Source organism: Fukomys damarensis, unplaced genomic scaffold, assembly GCF_012274545.1.
Source record: "Fukomys damarensis isolate Sample0158 unplaced genomic scaffold, DMR_v1.0_HiC HiC_scaffold_30, whole genome shotgun sequence".
NCBI classification, from domain to species: domain Eukaryota; kingdom Metazoa; phylum Chordata; class Mammalia; order Rodentia; family Bathyergidae; genus Fukomys; species Fukomys damarensis.
In genome coordinates, this window is record NW_022900942.1 from 64,028,657 (window position 1) to 64,050,091 (window position 21,435).

The following is a 21,435-nucleotide window of genomic DNA, read 5'->3' on the forward strand; positions in this document are numbered from 1 at the left end:
GGTACACACCTCTTCCTCTGAACTGTCACTCGGGTCATTGTCTAGGGAGGCGCTCAAGGAGGCCGCCTTGGGCTCCAGGTAGCAGAGGCACAGAGCCAGAGGGAAGGAGAGCGTGAGGGCGTAGGGCACTGAGAAGGAGGCGGAGAGCAGGAAGAAGAAGAGGAAGAGGAAGCAGGGCAGGAGGGAGGGCGAGCGGATGGGGAGGTAGCGCTGCAGGCTCCGGGGCAGCAGGCCGCTCTCGGACAGGCTGGGGAAAGAGAGGTACCCGTCGTCATCGAGCAGCGAGGGGAAGCACTCGGGGAGCTGCAAGGAGAAGGAGAACAGGGTGGCGCCCTTGCTGGCGGCCGGCGGCCGGCAGCGGAAGGCCATATCTTGCTCCCCCAAGCGCGCCTTCCCTTGGCCCTGGGCCTCCGCCGCTGTGGGCTCTTCCGGCGCCTCGCAGCCCGGTGCTTTGGGTCCCTTCTCCTTACACCTCCTACGGAGCTCTGGGGAGGATGCGGGATGGGCAGGGGCGGGAGGGGGTGACGAGGGACATGAGTCAGGGCCAAGCCTGGGTGACTGCAGAGAGGGAGACAGAGAGACAGGAAGCGGCAAACAGAGGTGCAAAAGGACAAAAAGAAAACTGCGATTAGTTAAATTTCCTTATGGGTATCGATATAAAATTATAAAACAAAAAGTTCAGCACTAGGGTAGCTCGTGAATTGTACGGGAGTCGAGCTGCATGCCAGGTCCCCACGGGTGGCCACAGCTCTCCCCTGGATGAGAGAGTCTCACACAGGGTGTGATTTCTCAAGTCAGGACACAAGGGATTCGCGGGCAATCCCAATGTCTACACGGTTCCCATGATCAGCAAATTTCATTTTAGGCCCACGATGCTAGAAAGCTTTAGGGTTTTGAGAGCAAACGAATCTAATAAATCAAAATCAAGACTTTCAATAACCTTTCCTGATCTCTAGGTAACAGATCTGTTAGGATACTTCAGCTAGATTAAAAATGAAATCCAATTCAAATATTGATTAATTTTTTAAAACAAAATTCTGGTATTGTTCTTTTCCTTGGTCGTCAGTCATATCTATAAAAAAGGTGGGTTTTTGAAGCAACAGATTTCTGGCCCCTCTCCTACCTGATACACAGGCACAACTGACAGATTCAATGACTGGCACTTCAGAGCTCTGACTCCCCGCAAAGAATTGAAATTTCTTTTCAAACTTCTCTCCTGGGTCCTTTACCTACGATGTAGGAGGACCATCAGCTAAAATCAGTGGTGTTCTTTTTGCTCAGTCCCATGGGTTTGGTTTCCACTATTTGTACTAGACAAATGACAGAAAGACACTTTTCCAGCCTCTGATTTCTCTTAGCTGACAGCTTTGCACATACACAGCAGCGCCCTGGTGACCTCAGGCTGAACCTAGCTCTGGTCTCAGGGGCTCTGGGGTCTCCATGTTTGGAGCTGGTTTCTTCTGTTCATGGTGAAGGGCTGCTGGCCTCGGAGGGCAGAAAACAAGTGGGAACTGGGCAGAGCACGGAGCTGCCCAGGCCTGGTGAATTCAAGGCCAGGGTGCACAGAGCCTCAGGAGGGTTAGACCTCTCCTGCCGCTGCTATGCCTGCGTTTGACTGTGAGCCTCTTGTGTGTGTTTTACCTGACAGCACGCAGGCTGCCCAGGCTGCTCGGTGATGGTTATCCAATCCTGACTTGGAGAGACATGGTAAATACAGCAACAGCGGGAAAGAAAATGCACAAAGAAAATTCCATCGGAGACACGAGGGAAAGGAGATACACGAGTAAGAGTACGTCCTGGCTGCATCAGCACTGGACGTGTCTCTGTGCAGGCACACTCATGTTTGCACCTTAGAGAAGCTGCACAGCTCTCAGCGTGCTATGAGCCACCGCGTGAGGGCTGCTGTCCTTGGCTGCCCGGACCTGGGGAGTCAGCAGCAGGAAGAGGTCTCTTCCCCAGGAAACCGAGGCTACTCTCTTCAGAACTATTTTCAGTAGTACATTTTGATTTTCATAAAAAAATGGCAAGTATTCTTTATGTTACCTTTTGAAGATGGAAAAGAATAAAACTGAAGTTGAAACTTCTATGCTGCATATTAAAGTGATTTGTAAAAGACAGCTTTGCGCCGGGGCTAAGAAAGATGGTCGGCATCAGTGCTAGATCCCTGCCCGGAGCACTGGCTTCTCAGACTCAGGTGCCGAGGGCGCTGTGCTGTCTTTGCCTTTTCCCATGGCATAAAGCGTATCACAGGTCAAAGCGACACGGCAGTCTTTCAAAATCAAACACAGACTGCCTGGACCTATTTTGGGAGTGAACTAAAAATCACTTACTTTTGCGTGTCACAGAATTATATTTACACAGCCATGAGAATCATCTGTTGGGATGGGCAATGTTGCAGAAGTTTGAACTAATTAAGCGTAAGGAACATTTGCATTTTGGGTGCACTGTCTTCTTTTCATGGCCCAGTTAAAACCTGCCCTGGATGGAATTGGCAGGAACAGTGGAATTGTGAAATTTAGGACAAAAGCACATCTTAACAGCGTGTGATCCACAGGACCCTGCCATCATTTTCTACCCTGTGCTTTTATTCTTGTACTTGGCAAGTAAAAGAATCCTTAAGAAGAGCAAAACTTAAAAAGAAAATGGATTGAGTCACTTGGAATATTGTAATATGACTACCAAAATTATTTCTTCATCCACTCTGTTAAAATATCAATGTTAAATTCTTGGGGAATAAATATTTTCCTATGGAATCTTGAGTGGTGATTCTCTATCACATACACGTGTATTTCAAGAGCCCACTCGTGGATCATTTCAGAGAAACTTGCAGTTTACACAAACACTGTTGCTGTGTTTCCTGTCTCTCTGTACCCTGCGCGCTCCAGGATCACTCCGGCTTCCAATTATTATCATGTACAAACCTCCCAACTATGTCGACCTTTAAACTGTTTTTCCTAAAAAGTTGCTTTATTGTGATGGATCCCCACAAACGAGGGTGATGTTTAAATTTCAAGAAGAAATTTAGCTTTGTGGGAAACAATGTCACAAAATGCACGGTGGAAAACACCTGGAGAAATTGCTAACGAACCTACTTTTTTTTTCTTCCCTTGGGACCTTGTGCCTGAGCAACAGCTTTCAAAGCACAGCCACTCACCCCTCTGCTGGTTAGAGGAGAAGACTAAGAAAGGGTGACCAAAAAGACCCAGGCCACGGGCACTCAGTGTACTCATATCAGAAGGGTAGGGTGTGCTTACCCTGTCTAGAAAAATATTCTACACTTGGGTAGGAGACTGGGGCCAGAAACAAAGAAAACAGCTTTGGCAAAGTTTTGCGTTGCAAACCCAAGCAAAAGCACCCAGAGTATTTTAAAAAGACACACACAGGACAGCTGTTGAAAGTCTTATATAGCACATCCCTCATTAAGAGAAAAAGGTTTTAAACGTTAAGAAAGCAACTTTCAGTGAGCAAATGCTGAAGCTGCAATCCTAGGGCTTCCCTGCATCTCAACAGGTCCTGGGCACAGCCTCAGGATCCCCGCGCCTCCTGAGCAGCAGGAGGTGGCTGCTGGGCGCCAGCCTGGGGCTGTACCTTTCCCTCCTGCCGGATCCCAGACACAGGCGTGGCCTCCTCGGCCTTCCTCCGTCTGTCTTCCTCCTCCTCCTCATCGCGCTCCTCCTCGGCCTTTTTCTCCGGAGTCACAGTGGTGATCAAGTTGGTCTGAGAGATGCCCCTTGTTGTGGTGTACTGGCCAGTACCAACCTCTGCAGCAGACATAGAATCCTTCATGTATATTTCATGGTTTTCATTCACTGATGCTAAAAGCAAATACAATTGGAGAAACAAAATCTGAAATAGTTAAGTCAGAAGACAGGTGAACAGCATCAGTGTCCCCAGCACTGGTTTAAAAGAAATTCCTCTGCAAAATAAAGGATTTCTCTTAAAAAACAAACAAAGCAACGCATCAGTGGGCACCTTCGCACAAGCCTCACCACAGGCTCATCTCTGTTTCATCTACAACCGTGTTCTAAAACTACTTAAATGTCCAGGACAATGCTGGCCATGCCCCGGCTCTGTGGTGAGGGCGTGTGTGAGGCTGTAGCAGGGTGGACCCTGGGCTCCTCACCCTTCAGAGGAGCCAGTGGGCAGCAGCACTGCTTCCTGGTCAGTCCCATGACACAGCACTTGCAGCAGACCAGTGCCCTAATAAACATGCTTGCTTCTGAGCAGATCTTTGGAAGTGCCACTGATCCAGCAGCACTGAATCACAGGTAGTTTCATGATCATTATCGTTATTTTTTTAATGTTAAAAAGTCAACCATTCCTACAACGTGAAAGCCCTAAGGCTAATAGCAAAAAAGAACCACACTGCCAATATTCCCAATACTCAGATGGCAATTCCATTCAGCCAATATACAAGAAGTGTTTGAATATACACTGCATTTTAAACGGACCACCATGATGAGATGCACAGATGCTTGTTCACTTTGTTAATGTTTTGGGAAAACAAGACAAATGTTGATAAATGAAATTCGTGCAAATAATAACATGCAAACATCAGAGATATAAGGTAGACTTCCGACCCAGCTAAAAAGTCTTAGTAAAAGACATGCTTAATTCAGTTAAAATTTTAAAATCAAGTATTCATCATTTTAGGATTTGCATATCAGAAAAATTATTAGAAATGTATGAATGCTGCTTTACAAATAGTAGCTAACTGCAGTCAAAACATGATCTGCCTTCATATTTTAGGAATTTTAAAAATAGAATTAAAAGGAAGGATTTAGAAATAAATTCCTTCCTGAAATCTTTTTAATAGTTAAACTACTTTACTAAAATATCTTCACTAAGATTTTTCATGTCTCTTTATAATGAGGGAAAAGCTCCAGGGACCAGGTAGGCTGTTTCTATGTGTTGCCATAGAAACAGCTTTTTTTCTATGTGCTTTTTTTGCAAAAAGCAGGTTATGTTCCAGTCTGGGACCATGCACCCAGGGCAGCGGCAGAGGCAGGCACACGGGTCTGGCAGTGTGGCAAAGCGTGGGCAGCCCATGCTATAACCTCCAGCAGGCAGGAGGAAGCTATGGGATGGTATAAATACACTGACTTCACAACTATCTTCCAGCTTCTCTGCAGGCATTTGCACACACAAGGTCAGGAGGAGAACACACTCACAGCCAGTGTGTTCCCTGAGGCACACACCACTGACAAGGGGGACGCTACCCAAGTTCCTCACACAGAGAACGGACAGTCAGTTAACAGAGGTGCAGACAAGTAAATGCGACACAGCAGAAAGGAAAGCCTTATACACAGGCAGGTCAGAATCTGAATTCAACCTGCAACGGTCCTGGCAAATATTTTATTTCACAGAGCTGGCTCTAAATGTGGCATTCTGGACATCCTAGGAGACAGAATGGCACTGTAGCCCCTTGGTATACACAAAGGACTGCGCGTCTAAGACTTCTGTGGGTACCAAAATCCAAAGATCCCTGTGTCCCTTACATAAAATGGTGTGACATTTGCTGATTACTGATATGTACCTTATTTGTTTATTTATATTTTGGTATTGGGGATCGAATGTAGGATCTTTCATTTGCGAGGCAGGTGCAGTGCCACTGAGCTATATCCCTGGCCCTATTTACTGATTTTAAAAATAAATTTTATTTTATTTTATCCTATACTCCCCTCGATCCCCCTCCCTTCCCTAGGTATGGAAGCTTTGTTTATTTATTTATGGGATTGAACCCAGGGCCTTTGCACTGAGTCTTGTCCTCCTTCCTCTTTTTCTTCCTCCTCTTCCTTCTTAAATTCTAAGACAGAGCCTCACCAAGTTGCTAAATTACCTAGGCTGGCCTTGAACTTGCCCTCCTCCTGTCTCAGCCTCTCAGAATGCTGAGATAAGAGGTGGGCCCCACAATACCTGGCTCTCCAAGTTACTTGAAATCCGCTCTCGGTTACTTCTAACACCTACCACACAACGTAAATGCCGTGTAAATCCCCACCCACTTTTACATAATAATGACAAGGAACAGAGTGTACATGTTTGGCATGGGCGTCATTTTTTAAGAAGAGCAGTTTCTGCCTGCAGTAGGTTGAATTAGCAGATCTGGAGCCCATGGATATGGAAGGCCCACTGCAATGAACTTTTTAGGCCAGCAGCGGAAACCTGTAAGAACAATTACCAGTGTAACTTCTGGGACATTTATGATCACGCCGATACTGAGATTGCTTTCTCATATATCTTATTACTTTTTATTTACTCTGTCCAGGGCAGTGTTCCTCCCATTTTCCAGATGACTGAACTGAGGCCTAGGGTGCGGAAAGCATTTCCCACCTGTCGCCCAGATGGAGAACGCAGTGTGCGCACTCTGCACTGCCACGGCTAGCCGAGTACTGTTTCCATTCTGAGAGCAACACACACGACAGACACTTACAACACTGTCAGGCTCCTTCTCCAAGCAGTTTATACAATATCTGATTAGAAAACACTGGCTTTTTAATCAGAGGATTCAAGGGTCCTTCATCTCAGCGCCCTGGCTTGGGGGCATCAGGGACTGAGGCTCTACAGGAAGCAGCTACAGAAACAAAGCGAGAGAGATGGCCCAGGGCAGTTGTAACTTTTGCTGATTTTTGTTTTTGCTAATTGATGGAAACCACCCCCCTCACACACCAGAATCCTCTGACTCTCTTCATTTGCATGGGATGCAGCTTCAATAAGACACCAATCTCCAGCTGTTCTCAATGAGAAGACACTGGCCCAGCCGGGCCTCGGGTCCTCAGGTCAGTACCATGAGAGGCCTTGGCCCAGAAGTGCCCAGCAGCTCCTACCAGCAACTGGGTGGCAGTGACCTCATTTCACCCCTCCACCTTGGGTAAGAGATAAATTCAATTTACCATTTTCTTTCTGAAACAAATAGGCTGAAAGAAACCTGCTCATCATTTAAGGTCTGCTGGCAAGAGACCCGAATTGCTTACAGGGAACCTAATTACTACACTTAACATGGCGCCTCTTCTCCAAATTCGCGTGCAGGCTTCTGAAAGCTCCGCACTTCACTTCGGCAGCTTGGCCAATCCTGGTCGGGTCACACAGATCTGCCGGTAGCAGAGGGGAGCCTGCCAAGGGCACTACTTAGAGTTGAGGACTTCAGACACCTGCTACCCATCCGAGATTCACGGCTGCCTCTCATTCCCGATGTCCACGCCGCTCTGTGCCTCCTGCAAGCTCACAGGGGCTCCGCGCCACCCACCTCCGTCCAGGCTGCGGGACATGGTGTAGCGCTTGCTGGACGAGCGCTCGAAGTAAGGCGCGGGGCGGTCGATCAGAGCGCTGGCCCTCCTCGTCTGTGCCTGCGTGCGGCCGCTGTACCGGAACTTGGAACCCAAGGTGAGGAATTTCTTTGGCGGTGCTTCGGGTAGCAGCAGTCTAAAGATATTTAAGGAAAGGCGTCGGGGAGATTACGTCAAATGTCTAGGCCGCTTTTTAAACTTTTCACCGTGTTCTGGGTGCTAAATTTTGACAAGCAACTTGTAGTTAAATACCTCATTTTATGAGGAAAAAGGATTCAACTACAAAGTATATACTAATTAGTACGGGTATTGTAGAGAGGTGGATGTAAGTGCGTGGCACTAAGCCAAGTTTTACATGCAAACAAGTACAGAGGTCAGGGTTCTGTGAGCCCAAAGACCACCTAAATAAGTATGGATGAAGACCGATTTGTTGTTCTATGGGCCCAAAACGGATCGCCCTAGTACCATAGATGGGCAAGAGAGTCCAGGATGTGGAGGGATTTCTGAAATAGTAAGGAGTGGACTGTGTACTTGAAAAGGACGCTGTGAGGATAAGAAAGAAATAAAGGGAGTGGGGGCCGGGATTTAGCTCAGTGGTGCTGCCGCCTGCCTTGCTCGTTCAAGGTTCAGAGTTCAATCCTGGTACCAGAAATAAGTAAATAAACACATAAGGGAGTAGGGCAGCTAAGACAAAGAAAATTCTTCAAGTTTAATCAGGAATTCTGTTATGATTTCTTATCAAGCAATCTGGTGCCATGAACTGGAGGGAACAGAAAGTGTTGTTCCTCCCAACCATCTTTTCGGCATCAGTGATTCCAATCTTTCTAATTCTTCCTTATACGGAAATGACGATCTCTCCCTACCTGAAAAATGTATGGTGTTCCACACACACTTTCCATAAACGCTTGGCAGCTCGATGGTTTGGCAGCTTAAACCCAATGGTGCTTTCGAATTGTTCAAACTACATTAAAGAAACACGTTGAAGAGTAAAGTCAAGTTTAGAATCACACATAACAGAAGCTCTGTGAATTAATTTCAAAATCATAACGCCACCCACAAATTATATACATTTATCCATTTAAAAAACCCTTACATCTCTCTCTTTCAAGTGCTACGGGTACAGATAAATGTTAGGCATGCACTAAATGCTTTTTGCCCAAGGATGAATCTTAGGAAAACTAAACAAAAAGAAGGCACCGGATTTCTCCCAGAGGTCAGTTTGCGCTGATCTAATTTTTAAGTCTTATTTTCATGGTTTCTCAATGACAATGACCTCACCTGGAATGCACAGAAATGAACAAAATGTAAGTGTAAAGCATACTTAGAAATGACACTTTATGTATTTCTCCTAGGTATTTGATGTCTTAGTGTCCAACATGGCTGCTACCCTTTGTATGTTCCACTGTGGGTTATAAGATCAGTGATTAGGAGAAATAATTCCCACATTTTGCAGCATGTGTATTTTCAGATGATACGTCAGGTATTTGATTTTTCAAGATGAAACATCCTATCTGATTTTTCTGCCAACATTTCAGTACTACCTCTAGATGTAGAATTTTCAGTTTCTGAAGAGATCACCCGTCCGGCCACCAGGGGGCAGTCACCCTAAACAGGAAAGGCTCATCCCAAAGCCCACAAAACACCCACTACTGAGATAATTAGCAGCCAAAGCAATCTGTGCCGCAAAGAACCTGTTATTCTTCTAGATGTTTTTCTTCATCTCCTTCAGTTTCTCTTCTGCCTGCCCCTCTCTTAAATAATGGTATTACCCAGAATTTTTATTTCAGGACATCTTCTTGAACTTCCCTTGCTCTTTGGATACTGTCTAAGGCCTTGAGTAAATTAAAAAATTTTTTTGAGTCAGGATCTCCTTAAGTCGTGAAGTCACCCGACTGAATTCAAACTTTCCATCCTCCTGCCTCAGCCTCTCAGAGTGTTAGGAGTGTAGGTGTCCATGCACCAAGGCGCCTGGCTGCAATCTTTGTTGTTGATTTCTTTCCTGAAATTCACCTTCTTTCTTTCTCTTGCCTAAGATCACCTCCATCAGTCAACTTTACAAAGGTTTTTCCTGGTTGCTCTCTCTGCCCATTTTGAGGTACTGGGTCTTGTGCTAGGGAAGTGCTCTCCCACTGAGAACACTCGGTTTTGCCCCGGGCTCTCGCTGCATAGTGCACCCATGACCTTTTGCTTCCCCCTGAAGCTCCTCTCACACGTTTCCTCCCCACACCCTCTGCCCTGGTCTGGGTCCATCACTGTACTACTAGGAAGTTGAATTTCATTAAGAAAGCCACACTTCCAGTGTTACAGCCTGGCTCCTTTCTCCAGTATTCCTTTGTGCTCTGACAACACCATCCTCATTCTGTTTTTGCAATATCATCTCACTGGCATCATGGTTCTGTGTCTCTCATACAAAATCTTAAGAGGAACAAGGTCATGTTTCCAATGCTTATCATGATGACTGGACACTAATTGCTCACTTAATAAATGTCCAGAGAATTCATGCCTTATAAGTTTAACAAACAATATTTAGAAGAGATTAGATATGTTAAATAGATATCATCTTTAGAATATCTTAAAAACCTTATGATTCCAGTTATTTACATGGAAAGCTGATAGATTATTTCAGGTGTCAAAGATAACTGTGATTTTTAAGTTTGCATTCATCGTGGTTGTTTGATTTATCTGTTTTTTTAAAACTGCATTTCTGCTAAGAAACTCCACTGCAGCAGTAGATTTTGAAGGCAGGAGGTAACTGTCTCGCCCCAGTGTTCAGAGTCATATATGAGAATCTTTGAGTTCCGCCTGCCTCCAGTAGATTACCATGCCAACGAGAAACTGGAGGCAATTATTAAGAATTTCTTAAACAAATAAAAGCAGGTATTTACTACTGGTTATGTACAAAACACTAAGGAAGATGGAAGTCTAAGCTGATTATAGGGTGTTCCTAGAGTTAACAATTCTGATTTGTTATTAGCTTCGCTGATTAAAATAAAGTAGGGATCTGTGGAAATAGACTGGGCTGTGGACTACTTGCATAACCCACACTCAGCACCCTGTGTTCTAATCTTCCTTGTACCCTGAAGCACAGTACCTCTCCGCTAGTCATTAGGGTGCAGTCAAATCTGCAGGAAAAATTAGAGAGAGAATGGAGCTATTAAAAACAGGACACAAGGGAAGAAATTTATTCTCCGTGGCTTGATAAATACAAAAGTTATTCATGAATCTTGTTTTTATATTAAAATGTCTGTAAAAAAATCCTTTCAGTTAATGCATACAGTTGGGAAAAAACTAGAACAACATAATAAAGAAGAGAACATGTTATTTATTAGTGTTTATCGGATAAACCTACAACTAATTCTCTCAGGCATTTAGATATAATTCACCGTGTCTCACGATGACTAGAACATATGAGCAGAGAATTCCTATTTCTGTCCATGTCAGGGACCTTCCTTCCCAAAGCACATGCAAATGCAGTGTACTTACCTCTCCTGGCCGAATCTTAATGTAAAAGTTGTTCCTTTTGTATGAGATTTTCAGAACCTTGGGCCAGGCAAATCTATTTATTCGCAGTCGGTCACGATATATCAACAGACCACTCGCACAGACTCCTAACATGATTTCTACTCCTTCCGAGTCCTGGGAAATTGCAGCAAGAAACAACAAATCAGTATCTCACTTATTCCCACTTTTCTCTGGGTATGAGATTTACACCACCAGGACAGCACCTATCACTGACTAATTTAAATATGAAAAATACTGCAGCCTTAAGAAAAAAAAAAAACATTACCATGGAAAAGCAGCTGTTTGATGATGACAGATTTCACTATGGAGATTGCTAGGGTCGAATCTGCTTAGATTTATGGCATAAATACGGTACCCAGCAGTGGTCCAGTGAGTGACGGTTTCTAACAGCCGTGTCCGCAGTGGCTGAGGTGGCTGCAGTGCCCGTGGGCTGAGTGACAAGAGGGGATAGATGGTACTGTGTGGAATGATTCAGTCTTCACTGTGCAACTGCTAAGGCCACTTTACAGAAGAGTACCCGCTGACCATACACCACTTGGCTCTAGAGTAGCATTTCCGGCCGACTTGTGTATTAACACAAGGGCCCTTAGCTGGCTGTGGTAGCACTGGTAGGCTGAAGCAGGAGGATCGCAAGTTCTAGCCCAATCCGGGCAACTTAGTAACTTAGACCCTGTCTCAGAACAGAAAATAAAATAGAGGGCTGGGAATGTAGCTCAGTGCAAAGGTCCTGGGTTCAACTCCCCACTCTCTGGGACCACACACACACATACATGGGAGACCCTGTCTTCCATGTTGAGTATTTTGAGTTTTGTTACTTTAAGAAGAACCTCAATCCTCGTTATACACCATGACTGTCAGAGGAAAAGTTCCATATGAAATGGTCATTGAGAAGCACGAATGTGAACCCAGCACCTGCACACACATGGCCGAGGGGTGCACACAGTGGCGCATAGATGTCTGTACAGATATGGGCTCCATAATGCACAGTGCGCTCTGGGCAAGCACCGGGCCACTCTGTAACTGGGCCTGGCTTTTACCACTTGCACCTTTCCTCTTCAGATAATGCCCTTGGGTCTCAGCTGTCACACCGAGCTCAGCCTGTCTCCATCCCCATGAAGTGTCCTGTGCCACTGAGGTCAGGTAAGGGGATATCTACGGTGGCCCTGACTGGGGTCGAAAGCAGGCAGGACTACTAGAGCTGCAGACCCCACACGCTGACTCACTGCCCACTGGTGCCAGGCCGGGTTCGCCCAGGATGCTCTGTTCAGGCCCCGGGGCTCCGGCCTGTCACTGGTCCCAGGCTGTCCTGGGCTTTGAGCCACTCTGCTGCACCGGCAACAGCAAAGGGACAACTGGAGAATCCAAACAGGAAACCGTCCATACGGAGGGAAGTGACTTCCCAACTCTTATCCACGCAGGGCACAAGATGCACATTTTCAATCCAAACTAGACAGTGGTCCACCTCTGGGAAATGTTAAGTTGGCCATCAGGATATAATTGGTTTAAAATGAAATATCTTACCTCGTCACTGATCTCTCCATTAGAGACCAAATTACTCTCCCATAGTGGAACTGTGTCATGGCAGGATATTACTGTATAATAGAATTTCAGGAAAACACACAGACCAGCAACTGCCTGCCATATAACAAGGGCTTGAATTCAAGAGAGTGCTGTAAAGAGCTACAACCTGCTGCTCCCAAGGTGCTGGTCCTCCTACCCCCACCCCCAGCCTCCCACCTGTTCCACGACTGCTCAGAGGGTCCACCTCGCTCAAGGCAGGCCCGAGGAGGCCTGAAGGAACAACTGTGTCTGAGTCGCTGTCTTTGCCCACAGACTGTAAGTTTAGGAGCGGTGTCTCAGGCTTGCAGAGGGAAAGGCCATGTAAAGCCTTTTCATCATTACACAGTTTGAAATCACTCCTTCGTGTCAGTGGTCATAAAGTAACAGTGTCCCCCAGTTCATGCAGCAGATGAGGAAGGTGATGATGACACTTCTTGTCCTTACGGTCTCCGACATGCACTGCTCTGGGTCCCCAAATCAGGGTGTTATTGTTGCATGGCCCTTGGCAAACAGTGCTGAATTAAGGTTCCCACAGCTGCCTCCCCTGGAGAGTGTAAGTTGGTTAGGAGAAGCTGCGCCATTTTATCTCTGTGATCTTAGAGCCAACTCAGGGCCCGTCCACATGTGCCAAGCCTACAGTGTATACTCCCGCCGAAAGAGAAATGAAAAGGCGAACGCAAAATGAACACGGCGGGACTGAGTGGGATGTTACATGGGATGAAAGCCTCTATTTCATTAATTGTATGGCAACAAAGAATGATATTTTCATGCCAAAATTTCTGCCACAGGCCATAGTATTTGGTTATTTGGATAAAGCTTTGGTACTAACAGCCTTTCTTGAGGACAAGTGCATTTCCCGTTCAATAGAGAGGTAGATGCTACCGTTCTAAGGGACACTGGACTATCTCAGTCCATCACGATGGGAATAAAAGGGTCACACTGCTCCCTCCGTTCGAGTCCCATTCAAATACTGCTTATCCTTCAGTACTGCACGGTCCATGGGGCATCAGAGAGGATTTGCGTCTACACTGCATACTCTTGGTTGAAATAAAAGGGCCTGACAAAGCCTATTAAGATCGGCATTAAACGACACACAAGCAGAATCATCCTTCCTAAGGGGGGAAAATAATAAAGTATTTAGGACACGCTTTCCAAGATGCAGGACCTACACCTGCTGTCGTGTTACTGATCCTTGAGAACCAGCCAATCTGCTCACACGGTCAGCATTTATTCTTCACACAAAGCTGCCGAGTGCAAGACTACAACTCAAGATGTTTAAATGGATCGTGAAGCTCCGGCTGTTCCTACCAGCCACAGAAGAGGAGCAGCTCCTTTATAACCGGAAATGAGCTCTAATTCAATTCAGTAAATTTCCTCCTTGAAATGATGGAGCCTGGCTGGATGGAAAATGGAATCTAAAACCGATGCATTTGTTATACTTACTATTCAGACAGAGTCCCCTAACAGGCTGCATTTGCACTTCCTTAATTCTCTCTTTCTAATTGGCATAATTTCAAATCATATTACTGAATGAAAAAGCAGCCATCTATTCCAACTCAATAGCTCTGGCAATGACAAGAGACTTTATTTTTACTGATTGGAACACGGCTACATCCTGAGGTGACTTCCCTAAAAAAAAGGTTCTAATCCTTATGTATTTATTTTTTGTCTAGGCAGTAAATCAAAGTACAGGATGTGACCCAAAATACTTTTGATTAGCTCAAAATCTCATGCTAATTTCATTTTCTTCTTGTGTCCTTATCGTTCAGCCAGTTAGGTTAAAAACTCTTAGAAAAATAAAATAAAAAGATCTTAGAACCTGGATCATATTTTTATGTTGAAATCTTCCCACTAACTTATACTTGGCAAAAATTACAACGCACTTTGTTATCTGACTGTGAACTAAGTGAAAAGGCATAGTAATGAACTGGCGAATAAACAGAGCTACACCTGCTGTTGTAATTACACACAAATGTCAATGTGCCCGGCATCCAAGATCCCAGCACCTCCCTGGCGGAAGCCTCAGCCAAGCCTCAGAGACACTGCCATTGCTCCGGCCTTGCGAACCTCACAGACATGACCAATCAAACCCCACAGACTCGATGCCCCCCCCCAACTTCCTGTCCAACCTCACAGTGGATCAGTGTGCTCCCTGATGTCAACAACAGCCACACAACAGCCTCCCTTTCATCAGCAATGGAACTTACAGATCACAGATTTACCTCTTGGGTTATCAGGGTTGTTAAGATGTTTGCCTGAGCACAGCCAGCTGGAAGTCTCTTCATTTCTAGTCCCTGAACCTGATTCCATGTAAGACACCATTTGCCTGGAAGCCTATAATCACACATCCTTGTGAGTCCCAGACTGTGAAACTGCCCACTGTCTAACAGAGCTTGAATCTGCATCCCTATGAAGGACAATATTATCTTGTCAGCTGCCATCAGAAGAAACTACCCCTGAACTTTGGAGAGTGACCTTTTGATCACTGTTGAAGTACCAGAATCCAACCCTAGAACCCTAATGTCACTTATTTTGCAGATAAAAGTTTTTACAAAAGCTTTCCTGAAACAGCACAGTGCTTTTGTTCATGGCTATTTAAGGAGCAGACTAGTAGTCTACAGGCTCATTCACCACTGAGAAGCAGAGATTCTAGAAAAAGCATGGTACCAAGTCCATGCTGATCTCTCCTCCCTTATAGCCGAAACCCTCCCAGGGCTCAAGTCCAGCTTCTCTCTGTCCAGGATACACCTCTAACCTTACACCCGATACCAGTTTGCAATACCATCCTTGGCTTGGAGGCCTAATTTTAGTTGGAACTTTTAAAAATAAAATCTTATTTCAAGGTTCTGGTTATATAGCACAATAGTTAAACTTTAGAGACAGAATAAATTTAACATGAACTTGTAAGTGCCTGGGTGGGTTCCAGAACAGGGCATACATAACAGATGTGACACTTGGGGCTTGGACAATCAGCCAAGTTCATTCAGAAAGATGGACAGGAAGGAGCCTGACAGTCCAGACAAAGGGGGCATATTTTGGGGAAAAGGCGAGACAGTGCTTGGTGGGAGGAAAGGGCACTTGGTGGCCTTGTAACCTGCAGCCAGGAGGGCAGGTGAGCCAAGAGCTTGTTTGGTCAAGGGATGTTTCCAACAGAATCAACTGACTACCACGGGCTTCCTTGAGGCCTGGGCCGGGAGAAACCTAAGTGTAATGGTTTATATCTAGACATCACCCAAAGCCTCACCTGCTCATGATGTGGGTGTGGGGAGGTGACTGGATTACGGGGGTGTGATGGTCATCAGTGGATTAGAGCTCAGTGTGGCACTGGGAAGAGATGGGTCACTGGGATGGGTCTTGGAAGGTCCACTGCCCTCCTCTCCTCATCTTTCGCTGCTCCTTGCCTGCCCTGCCATGGACTGTTTCTCTACTGCCAAGCCACCTTGCCCTGGAGCCAGCTAAGGATGGACTGACACCTCTACAACTTGTGACCTAAAATAAACCTTTCTTCCTTCAACTTGTGGGTGTCAGGTATGGTGTATCAGTGATGAGAAAGTACCTATGACTCAGCCACAAAGACCAACCTTCGGTGAATGTCAGAGCTAAGACTGTTTGATCATGGAATAAGGCGTAAAAGGCAAACACAAACTGAACCCTCAAAGATTCTGTTTACATTAATGGATGTAAAAATTGCCAGCTTACTGAAATAACAACAGCAAATTGAGAGTGTGGGGGTTTGAAAAGGCGTTACCTTGGCATGGTGTAGATCCACCCCATACATGGAGAGCTTTTTGGCATTTTCCAAGAAATGCATTTCTGCTTCTGCTGGCGTCATTCCTCTGATTGGAAAAAAAATGTATTACAAGGCTGGTTTCCCTGCTTATCGGTTAGAATTAGAAATTAAAAAGTTAGCTGATTTTCTTTTATCTGGTGGGGCTCTAAAATTTCCCACTTAGTTCTTTGCTATCTTACAAACAAGCCCTCAGTGACTGATGGGCAGATGCAGGTGGAAAACCGCTAATCAGATATCAAAAGCCTCAAGGGCTCCACAGTCTGAAGTTGTTAAGCATGGACATGACACCACAGGGGAAAGTTCCACACCTGAACTCACGTGACTGGTGGCAGTCAAAGCACAGGAACACGAAAGAATACTGTGTAAAAGCACCATCAGGTTTTGTGTATAAAAAGCATGTGGAATACAAATTTTGCGTTTAGATTTGGGTTCCCTTCCTTAAGGTATTTTATTGTTTACATCCAAGTATTCCAAACTCTGAAATACTTGTGGTCCTAAGCAGTTTAGAAGAGGGAGGCTCCACCCGTGAGTAAGAAAGGCATAAGGAGATGAAGGGCTTTGAGGGAAGACCCTGCAAGGGCACAGCTGGCTGTTCTGCGGGGCTCTCACCCACCCCAGAGCTTTCCCAGGTGCGACTCACGCACCGAGAGCATGACCAGGACGGCCGGAGAGCCCCCCCCCACCTCGACGCTCCAGCCGCGTCACGCTCAGCGTCCCCACCGACCTGTGGCTCTTGTGCAGCTCGACCACTTTGTCCTCCAGTTCCTTTGTGTGGTTTGGGGCGAAGCGGAACTCGCTGATGTAATCGCTGCCACACTCGTCAGGGTCGTAGTCTCCAAGCTCTGACTGGACCGTGTAGGAGCCCAGCAGGGCGAGGGTCACGAAGGAGCAGGGCAGCCGTCCGGACACGATGTCGTCGCGCAGTTGGAGGCAGAGGTAGTACCTTCAGGACAGAGGCCGGCGTGAGACACGCGGGACAGCCCGCGCCCTGGGGGACCAGCTGGGACACAGTCGCTAACATCTGTGCACGCGGACATGTTCTTCATCTACACGGGACAAGCCCTGGGCTACCAAAGACATTTAAGGGTCCCTAGACAAAGGCCATGTTCAACATAAAACTGGATTTCACTGGTAATGTACAGAGCAAAAGGAATCTAAAGGTGTTTTCCTAACAGCTTTTAATTTAACTTTTAAAGTCAAATGAACAGCTCCCAACATACTCCCAAAAATACTAGGTTGAGGAAATTATAATATAAAAATGATGCTCTTAAATATGACACTGAGCCCCAAGCAGCCTTCCAGAGGTCTCATCTCAAATCTAGACGACAGGTCTTTCTATGTGATCGAGCCAGACTTCCGGTAACATCAGTTGTGCCTTCGTGAGCTAGGCTGTCACCCAGAGTTTAACTCAGCTGAACACTAACTTCAAAGAACTACGACCTTAAAGTCTGAGACCCTTGTCACTGTAAGCAAAGAGTTGTAAACTGAAGCAATATAAAACATTTTTCATGAAATTTTGCCATGATAGCGTAAAATATCTTCACTAACAGCTGATTTGTAGTCTTCCTTATTTTGCCTTAAAATTTACAGGTGTGACTTAACCAGCTGCAAAAGACTTCACAGTGGAGTGTTAACACTGTTGAATTTTAGTAATACCCGTCACCTACCTTTCACACGAGCAACGAACTGTCATTCTGTCAAAAGGGATGACTATGTAAAATCTTGAAGTCCCTCTCAGTGTAAGTGAAATCCACATAACCAGCTATAAAAATCCTTAAACGCCTGACAGTTTCTCCGAACACTACACAGCTGATTAGAAAGAAACTAACCCCTGAAGTTTCAAATCTAGGTATATGCAGCCTCCACAGTCACATAGTAAGACAATCCCTCAATACTGGCTAAAAAGTATCTTCCCTCTGAGTTACTGCAAGTATGAAGGAGATCTAAAATAGCAAAGAAACTCATTGTTGCCCTTCTCCAGATATATCTGGTTTTTAATCCTAACAATGGACGGAACCTGTTTGGAGTAACTTCTCTTCCATGCAAAGTGCCCCCCCAAGGAGGCATGAGGCTGTAGTAGGACAGAGCCACTCTGTCTGGTCATCAACAGATAGCCAACAGAGGGGGAGTCAGGGGATGACTAGGAGAACGTGTGGGAAGCCAGGAAGGAGGACTCCACGTCCGCGTCCTGCCCCATCCCGCTAACTCGTGTGCTGCAATCGATTTCCGAGGTGCTGGAGTAGGAGGCAGGGGCTCTGGGAGGTGACTGGGTTATCAAGGAGATCAGCAGCCATACAGAAGAAGCCAAAGGGAGACCTTCTGGCAGGACAGAGAGAGCAGGAGTGCAGGAATCTGCAGCCAGAAGCTGAGCCTCTTGGAAATACAACCCTGACCTGGAACTTCCAGGCTCTGGAACAGTGAGAAATGCGTTTCGGTTGTTTATAAGCCAGCCAGGCCATGACAGTTCATGACACTAACCTGAATGGACAGAGCCACCCAACACTGCTTCTCAAATGAGTCCCTTCTGCACTTAGCTCAGCCACCAAGCTGCAGTATTTTTATGTTAGATTCTTTTCTCAACCTCTTACCAGAAAACAAATTAATCAGTTTCCTTGTACATGGAAGGCATAAAAAGCAAACTCTTAGCTTTATATGCATTTGTTTGTATCTTCCTATGTGTATGTGTGTGTGTGATTTTTAAAACAGCTATGAAATTTCAAGTTTGTCACACACAAAGCGTGAGGCTCTAAGAGAACCAATTCTGTGCCGATGGGTGACAGCATCTGCATCCTGCGTGTTTTCACAGCAGGGCCGGGAGAAGGGAATATCAGGCTAGCACCGAAGACTCAGCTGTTACCAGACAGGACTTGGCAAACCTCTCATCAGATGCTTGTGCGCACTGAGTTGTCTTTTTCTTGGCATGTGAGCACGGGTGACTGGAAGGCCATACACTTAAGTGCACTCTTCTCTGGAGACCCCAAGGGGCTCACAGCACCCCCCAGTGTGGCTGTCCTGTTCACAGACAGCCGTCAAATACCTGGTTATGTCTTCAGATAGCTGGGAAGGGTCTGGCGGGTAAAATTTCACATTAAATGAAAATTGCCAAGCACCACCTGTAGGGAGAGGAAAAAGAAATTTGAGTAAGACTGTAGAAAACTCACTTATAGTTTTAAGTGATTGCTGGAAAGACCTTACTCCAAGCCCTAACACCCAGGCAGTTCTGATCACTAGTGGAAACAAGGACGTCTCTGTTACATGAAGCCATAGAGAAGCCTGAAACCTCCTCTAATTTCCAGTCTTGTCCTCTATCAAATCCTTCACTGGCACTTTTAACTCGCAAGGCAATTAACCGAACTTCCTTCCATTCTCAGCATCAAAGATAAGCCACCGGAAGAAGGGAAAAGAGTAAACGATATGGGCAATCCTCCATCAGATAGGTCTGGAACTGGATTTATTGCTATGAATTTCTGGGAAACTCACAGAACACCACTACGGACATGATTCCCATTTTCTTTGTCCTCTTTGCTTTATTATAGCTCAAGTTCCATTATTATTAATGTCAAGGGACAATAGTTTTATGGGAAAGGTTTGTTGTGAATAATGCTTTAATAACTGGTTTGCTCTGCTGAAGTCTTTGTTCACTCATGGAACTTCGAGATGAGACAGATACTGAATGTATTTCCGGTACGTTATGCAATGCTACGCCTCTGTAGCCCATGATCAGATGGACCTTTACACGGTGGCATCGACTTAACGTTGCTGCAGCCGTGAAAAGGGTTAGCTGGACCCAAGTTTGCAGAGGCCTACTCCACACTGACCTTTGAAACGGCCTTCCCATACTCAGTAGTTCATGATGCTGCCCTTGCTTGTGAACAATTTATCAACATGAACATGAAAAAGACATCTGTTTCTACACTTACTCTCTTTGCAATCACTTTTAAATGTATTCACCTGGTTCTTTCCTTTGGGCTTTTCAATGTAGTCATTTACCAAGACCTGGGTATCATTTCTCTGAGGGCTGCTTTCACATTGAAAGTTTCTCCGCCTGGGGCCTGGCTGTGTTTTGCCCGAGGCCATGGAAAACTCGTCCCAGGTCTCCCAGCTTCTATCCCAGGAGCCTTCCCATCAGGCCATGCATTTGCTGTCCTGCCTGCCCCCTGCCACGACACCCCATATGCTTTCAATGATCTCCTAAGACACCCAAATGCGCCCACTCCATGTAACACCATCCAGAAACTCCACTTTCTCCACGAGCTCTTCCCAAACATCAGTTCCTTTCTGGCACTGTTCTTTTTTATACACAGGAATACTAAGCTCCAGCAGTTTCCTACATTTCTGTCATCAATCCACGGATTCCTTCAGCTTATTCCTAACACTGCCCTGCACATCACACTCAGGGTTCTGCACACTGAGTATCTCACCCCAGTGGTCCCAGGAGGGATTTAGCAGAGGACTGGATATTATTAGCTATTTAATATCATCTTTAAACCACTCAAAGTATCACTGAAACATGAGATGGAAGAATTAGAAATCCTAAAACCTCTGTCCATCAAATATGTGTCTTGGGATTGTTTTTTTCCCTGCTGTTTCTTTTGTTATTCCAAAAATAGTCTGATTTCGTTTTACCTTTCTATTAATTCCTGCTCACTCTCTACTGAAATATAACCCTCCAGTGTTTGCCAATAATAAGGTTTTATCATGAGAGCTGACTTCTCTCTCAAGCAAGCAGAATTAAAAATAATGGATTAGTTATGGGAAATGGATTTACTGCTCTTTTGTAATTTTCATCCACAACAAAGTACACTGTTTCCACTGAACCCAGCAATGTAATTAAACAATCTTATAATAAACTCGGTGAAAATTCTCCATTGGAAACAAGTGATAAAACCATGAGAAATACATTTCAGTGCAAAAAATCTTCATTCTAGAAGAGCAAGTTGCAAATGACACTGGGTCTCAGAAGTGTGTGAAGTGCTTGTTAAAAACACCAGTTCCTGGGCTCCATCTCCAAGATTTTTCTTCCTCGGATCTGGACTGTGGTACAGACTTGAGCTTTTAATAAGCTCGCTTGTGGTTCTAATACAGGAGGGATTTGAATCACAGCGAAGATCACCATTACGAAGCCCACGACATTCCTAAGGTTATTTATCGAAAACTAACTACAAGGTCTTGTGGGACATTATTTTGAAAAAATGGTGAAGTTTAGAGAAACTATACTACAAGAGACATCACAACGGTGGTGGGGGCAAAATGTCAGTGAAGCTGAATATATATAGTGGC

The 21,435-nt window shown here is 45.4% G+C and overlaps 1 protein-coding gene across 1 annotated transcript in view; it reads right to left on the reverse strand.

The window, feature by feature from the left end:
* Positions 1-21,435, reverse strand: part of Epb41l3 (erythrocyte membrane protein band 4.1 like 3) — a 138,527-nt gene that overhangs the window by 21,610 nt on the left and 95,482 nt on the right. Inside the window, exons 7-14 of the mRNA XM_033757577.1 lie at positions 19,193-19,268; positions 16,880-17,098; positions 16,114-16,201; positions 10,767-10,919; positions 8,147-8,244; positions 7,244-7,419; positions 3,589-3,815; positions 10-558 (exon numbers count right to left, since the gene is read on the reverse strand). Of these exons, the coding sequence (XP_033613468.1) occupies positions 10-558; positions 3,589-3,815; positions 7,244-7,419; positions 8,147-8,244; positions 10,767-10,919; positions 16,114-16,201; positions 16,880-17,098; positions 19,193-19,268 (1,586 nt within the window). The remainder of the gene's footprint in view (positions 1-9; positions 559-3,588; positions 3,816-7,243; positions 7,420-8,146; positions 8,245-10,766; positions 10,920-16,113; positions 16,202-16,879; positions 17,099-19,192; positions 19,269-21,435) is intronic.